Raw genomic sequence first — 6,496 nt, 5'->3', positions numbered from 1 at the left:
GATCTAGGGTTTAGCATAAACATTGTGGATGGTTTAATTGTAAAAACAATTAAAAGCAATGCTCTGATACCAAATTTGATGCAGGACAACAAACAAAAGAATTAAAACCAGGAAAAGAAAGAAGCTTTTAGAGAAGAAGGTGAGAAGAGAAAGCAAAGAAAGAGAAGAAAGGGGATTGAAGATATGTAAAATCTGTAAATTTTTCATTAATCATCAAAACTGTCTAACATTTAGAAAAGTATGATATAAATACTAAAACCCTAACTAGAACATGTGTTTGGGCTTATGGCCCATTAAATAAAATACCCAACAATAATTAAATCAAACCCAACAAATAAAACTAAATTAATAAACCTTAACAAAAAGTTCATATAAATTAAGCTCAAAAATATAAGTTAAAGCTCAATCTCTTAATTATTTGAATTATCTTACATTTTGGGTTCAAAAATAAAAGTGCATAAATAATATTTTGGTTCCATGCACCCTTCATACTGTCTAGCAGATGTGCTGATGCACCATGTTCGTAGAAAGAAACCTAAGAAGTTAGCCTAGGAGGGTAGACTTGCAGTAGCTTCAAAACACCTAGGAGTTTTGGGGAAGACAACCCCCCCCCCCCCTTGAAAGCTCATTAACGAGTTTAAAAACTTTCAATGCTATTGTGAAACAAACAAAACGCCTTCATTGCTTGTTCATTGACATCATGGAACAGTGGAAAAAAGGTTTGCTCGAGTAACAAGCAAGCTGGAGAAACTTTGGCGCTGAACGCTTTGTGTCACAACCCCTAGACTGAACAATCTATCTCCACGGCTTGAAAAAAGAAAAAAAGGATCTGGGCCACAAGTTTGCTTTTTATTGATATTAATGGTAGAAGGAGAGAGAGAGACTATACATATAAACAATAGTTTCGTAGCCGAATATGAAAGCGATGTAAGAACAGAACTTTGTCTCTATAAAAAGGAGAGACATATAATAGACAGCAAGTGAATCAGAATTATTACACTCCATTTTCCCCACATCATTTGCACCATGTTCTTTTAAAAACAATGCTTCAGGCCCTCAAATTGACATCAGCAGACCTGTTAAATTTTGATCTCATTTCTAATTGCTCTTTTCCATTCATATATATGCTGCCATCACTCACCATTCTATCTTGGATTTTTCACCCAATTCTCTTGTATTCTCCTTTTCCAAACAAGCTTTAACTCAAGCTACCCGTCTAGTGAGATTATGAACAAACCCAAGCTACTTGTCTGAAGGTGTTAACATAAGCAATTTAGCAAGTCTAATGACGGACGAGAGCAAAGTAAATCATTTCTGTAACACCCCTCCCCCCAAAAAAAAGAAAAAGAAGAAAAAGAAAAAAGAAAAGAAAAGTGGCAGAAGATGCTAGAAATTTTGTGCGAATAGATGACAATAACTAATGCTATTTGCATGTACATAACCACCCAGAATCCTTTCTTCTAATCAGTGGCAGAGAAGACCGATGAGAGTAGCAATCCTGTACTACTCCATGAAGCTCTATGTAAGAGGATTTTGAGAGAGGGTGTTAAATAATAACCAAAAACTTTCAAGTTGATGGGATCTTCGATATCTCTACCAATAACTTGTGCAGGGCTTGTGGCTTTGAGAAAAAAGGCGAGTGATCAGCACCTTTTAAACGAAATACTTTTTCTGGGGGACTTGAGTTTATCATGCTTTCCTGTAATGTGATAGGTATGGCATTATCTTCAGGAGTCTCTATATAAAACCTCCTCACAGTTCCATACTTCAAGTCAGAAAGACTAAGCTTCTCCAAAACCGGTGCAAAGGGAATTGGTCTAATTGAAACAGATGCCAATGCTACATCCTGAACCAGGAGGCACAAAACAGAAACAGCAGCAGTGAGCAAAAGAAAAGTGATTCAACATACGCACATGCAGATTCAGTGTAAAAGTTTGAAGAGAACCAAACCAGTGTTTCTCCAAATTTAAATCTTAATCTAAGCCACACAATTTCTCCAATGAGACTTTTTAAGATCTCCAAAGAGCAGTATGCTCACCACAAAAATGCTAGCCATGGCCCAGACAAAAGCATAGTAAACATTATTTTTTTTTCATCAATGGGGTGTCCTACAACGCTTGATTGCCAAAACAAAATGGCCAAAGTGGACATTGCAATTAAAGTAGAATCTAGTGCGGGTGCTTGAAATCCACCTTTATTAGTTTCAGCAGGAAGCATCATTTTTGAATACCTATGTAACCAAGTGCACATAATGTTTGAGCTACATTAGATCCAACAAGGTTCACATAGAGACATTATAACTATGAAGTGCCAAATTAAGACCCAACAAGATGGTAATGGCAAGCATCTAAAGATGATAATAGTATTTGATACTAGAAACTTCAAGGCAATTTCTTTCATTGTGATGTGCGAACTTTGCATTCCCAAATGAGAATATGTGTAGAAAGTCTAATAGACCAAGCCAAAGCTAACAAGAAGCTCAAATCCAAATTTAGAAGGAAACTAAGTGATTCTAACAAGAACTCCATACTCAATCTCATAGATAGATATAGAATTCTATGGTGAGGTCTAGCCAGCAATTTAATGTGTTACAAGTGCAAACATACCTTGCCAGGACTTTGATTGAACAACAAATCTCTCAATATTGACTTGTCCAGATTAATGGCAGTTGGAGGATTATTATTCCCATTTGCATACACAAATATTTGTGCCTGCTGCATTAAATCACTCGAACCTGCCTGAAATAATTTTCTAATTTAGTAAGAAGGAATATGTACCAAAATCTAGCAATAACATGAATAAAACCATTTCTAGAAACCGAGATTGTCAGAGTTACACCTAGTAAAATGCCTTCAGGAATGCACTGACAAACTAAGCTATATCACTAACATGTCAAACTTGCACAACACTCTGTCCAAAGATTAATGGGGAAAAAAAGGTTTATAATGCCGGAATGGCGGTAATTGTCAAACCAATACATAAAACTTGTTCCAAGTTGGAATTACTAGGGATGAAATAACGGGCTCACCAACTTCTGGGAGAACATATCAAGAGTACTTTGTCCATTAGTCAACATTGCCGCAGCAACAAAAATAGCCTTTGAAACTTTATGAGGAAACAACTCCATTGCATATGATATACAAGCACCACCAAAGTCATGGCCCACCAATATTGTCTGCACAATTCAAAACAATAATATTATATCTCATGAAAAACTGTTCTGCTAGCGTATGTGTAGTTCAAACACAACCAGCAAATAGCTTAAAACTAAAACCTGAAGGCTTGAGGTCAAAAGGAGCATTTACTTATCCAGGCTAAAATGCAACAACGAGTCTGGGGCAATCTTTGCCATCTTTTTTGAAGAATAAAAGTGTATCTTGAGTTGATGGACACTTTCCATTTTGTAAATAATAAATGTCAGACCTATATGGCTTGGTATTCCAAATGAAATCACAAATACCAATAATTGTAATGTTTTCTTTCATGTTAATTCAATAGCAGGTAAAAGCTGCTAGAGAATCATATGACACTCGACACCTGAAACTAAGACATGCGGCACCTAAGGTTCCTGAAGAAAGCGAAACTCCATACAGATCTCACTGGTAGAAACATACGTAATTGTTAAGCAACAAAAGGTCACATTTCACAGGCAAGTGAAGAATGCCGCCCCTAGCTTATAAAACATAATTTACGAGTCTGAAGAAAACAGCTAAAGCACATGATATCATTGATCAGGTTTATATTTTTCAGTAACTTGGAAGTGTAGATTTCTCAATCTCAACTGCAGCACAAAGAGTAGCAAACAATAAAAGAAACAGATGAGTGACAGAGAACCTTCTCCCCATCAGCCAGCTTGTCAAGAAAATCAGTAAGAGGCTTCACATATTGAGAAAGACTGGTGATGCCATTTGTATCAAAAGAATGAATGCCAGAACCAGTTAAGTCCACGGCAGTAACTTTGAAACCACCCTCTTCTAGAAGTGCTATAGTTTTATACCAACACCAGGCACCAAAGCCACCTCCATGGACAAGGACAAAGTGGTTGGTCTCAAGATCATCAAGCTTAATATCCTGTTCAAATGAGAAAATGTTAGGAAAAGAAAAAAATAATGAGAGCGATTTTAAGGGGATGGAGAAAACAATCTATCTTCTGATTCAATATATACTTTCGCCACTATTTATTAGATCACATTGTATTATAGTAGTTTCTAGGGGGAACATAATAAATTAAGACAATTTTGGATTTTGCTCATAGTTTTACCATGTAGTACCTATACCCATTCACCAATGTTTTAGTGAATATAAGAGTAATACTAGCTGTTCCAACAGAACAGGCAAGAAATGCATCTAACTAATAAATTGCGTTAATTACAGAAAAAGGAAAGAGTTTATCTGCAAGCTTAAGATTAATTCATATAAATCTGGACAAGCTTAAAATCCATCATTCAGTGGGGCCACTAAAGTAATATGAGATAACAACTTCAGAGTCCATCGCAGGTAATAGCAGTAATGGAAAAGGTAACTTGCAAAAAGTGAATAGCTCATCCAGCTACAACTCAGTTGAGATTAATTCGTTAACAGTCATCATGAAAATGGATTATCACATATAGTGTGCGTCTCAAATTACAGAAGGAAATGAGAACAGTGTGAGATGGTCAGCAATAAATGAAAAATGAAAATAGATATCTACTCTCTATAAATCTCCTTCAATTGCTTCCATGATGTACATTTAAGGATTTCATGGCATTTACAAGCACTGCCAAAAGACAGGACAGTAATGGCTTGGGCTTTGGCATCTAGAACATATATTGCTTAATAATTACTCAACCTAATCAAGTCATTTCCCCAAAAACTTTATGATATCAATGAAAACAAATCTGTCACCAAGAGAACCGAATCCCATTAACAATACACTTTTCTTCTTGATTGTGTTATACGTAACTACAGAGCAAGAAAGAAATACAACCACAAATGACAAAAATTAGTAAATTTACCACCTTCATCATCCCCAAAACAAAAGCCAAATACTTAAAACACAACTAACCACACAATTAATCAACTTATAAGCCAATTTAGCCTAAAAACACGACCTTTTCACATGTAGTTAGACATTACAACATGAAATTCAAACATGATTAGCAACTTGACACTAAACAAACAATACATGAAAAAAAATCATTAAGCACCATACAACTCGCATATATCATAAAAAATCATAGCTCCCACAAACACAAGATTCTCAATTCCCATAATTGACAACGTAATCCAACAAAAACCACAGAATTCACTAAAACCAATAAAAACCCAATAAAACAAACCTGGTTAACAAGCTGATGAGGCTGCAATAACGGGTCGGTAAGTGACCGGGCTCGAGAACTAGAGCTCCGAGGCAACTGGCTCTTCTTTGACCCAGAACCGTTCGGGTGTCTTAAAGAAACGGAGCGATCAAAAGGAAATGACCCGGAAGCGGAACCGTTTTGTTGCTGGTGCTGCCTAAACAGAATTGCTGCAGCTAAAGCCTGTTCGTGAATCAATTCATCATGGTTGTCTTTACGGGTTGATCGGATCCGGGTCCACCTGTTGCTTGAATTGGGTGCGGTTTGCGGGTTACCCTGTAAACGTTTTGTGGGTTTCTTGTTTTTTACAGGAGTTTTGGGAGAGAAACAAGTGCATAGGTTGCCCATTACACGTTCACGTAGTTAAAGAACGCAAAGAAATGGAAGGAAAAAAAAACAAAAAGAAAGAAAGAAACTTGCCAGTTATGTGAATGAAAAGATGTTAATAAGTGGGTTTTAATGCTTAGGCAGAGAGAGTGTGTCGTGATGGCGGCGGGCGGGGGGGCGGCGGTGGAAAAAGGGGAGAGTTTTAGAGAAGGTTTTATAGAAGTTGGTGACATAGTTGTATTCATGTCAGCTTCATGTCGTTGTGAGTTTATTCTATGCAACTGTCTGTATCTATGTTTCTACGACGTGTGTGTGTGTGTGTGTCGGAGTATTTATTTTTGGAATAGTATTGTACTTTTTTTGTTTAACAATAAGATTTTTTTGGATTCTTTTTCAAACTTCCACCTTGGATTATAAAAAATAACGCTTCTTGTATTCACTCTTTGCATAGATTACAACTATGCATTTCTATTTTTATTTAAAAAAAAAAAAAATCATTTTCCTGGCACTCTCTCATAGACTCCAACTTTGTTCTCTTTCGATTAATATATATATATATATATATATATATATATATATATATATATATATCATTTACGTCAGTATCAAGTATTTTGCAATACCCTACCATGCTGGCTTTTACGTATAAATCTTTAAAAGATATTACTGTATGTATGTATGCCCTAAACGAAATACTGTAGTTCCGTAGTTGAAGTTTGAAGTTTCAGAGGTTTAAGGTTCAAAGCCGACAAAAAGATATTAACGATTAAGAAAGTAATATAATAAAAAGAATTATGCAAGAATTTATGTAATATTTATCCCATATATATCAG

General features: G+C 35.8%; 1 protein-coding gene across 1 annotated transcript; it reads right to left on the bottom strand.

Annotated features, from left to right (window-relative positions):
* Positions 1-830: 830 nt before the first annotated feature.
* Positions 831-5,960, bottom strand: LOC133670725 (putative methylesterase 11, chloroplastic). The gene is made up of 5 exons (XM_062091307.1): positions 5,319-5,960; positions 3,835-4,071; positions 3,029-3,175; positions 2,607-2,738; positions 831-1,846 (listed from the first exon to the last, which is right to left on the bottom strand). The coding sequence occupies exons 1-5, from the start codon at positions 5,682-5,684 to the stop codon at positions 1,568-1,570; spliced, it is 1,161 nt and encodes a 386-aa protein (XP_061947291.1). The 5' UTR covers positions 5,685-5,960; the 3' UTR covers positions 831-1,567.
* Between the last annotated feature and the right edge of the window lie 536 nt (positions 5,961-6,496).

This window comes from Populus nigra, chromosome 13, assembly GCF_951802175.1.
Source record: "Populus nigra chromosome 13, ddPopNigr1.1, whole genome shotgun sequence".
NCBI classification, from domain to species: Eukaryota; Viridiplantae; Streptophyta; class Magnoliopsida; order Malpighiales; family Salicaceae; genus Populus; species Populus nigra.
This window is presented reverse-complemented; position numbering and strand designations above follow the sequence as displayed.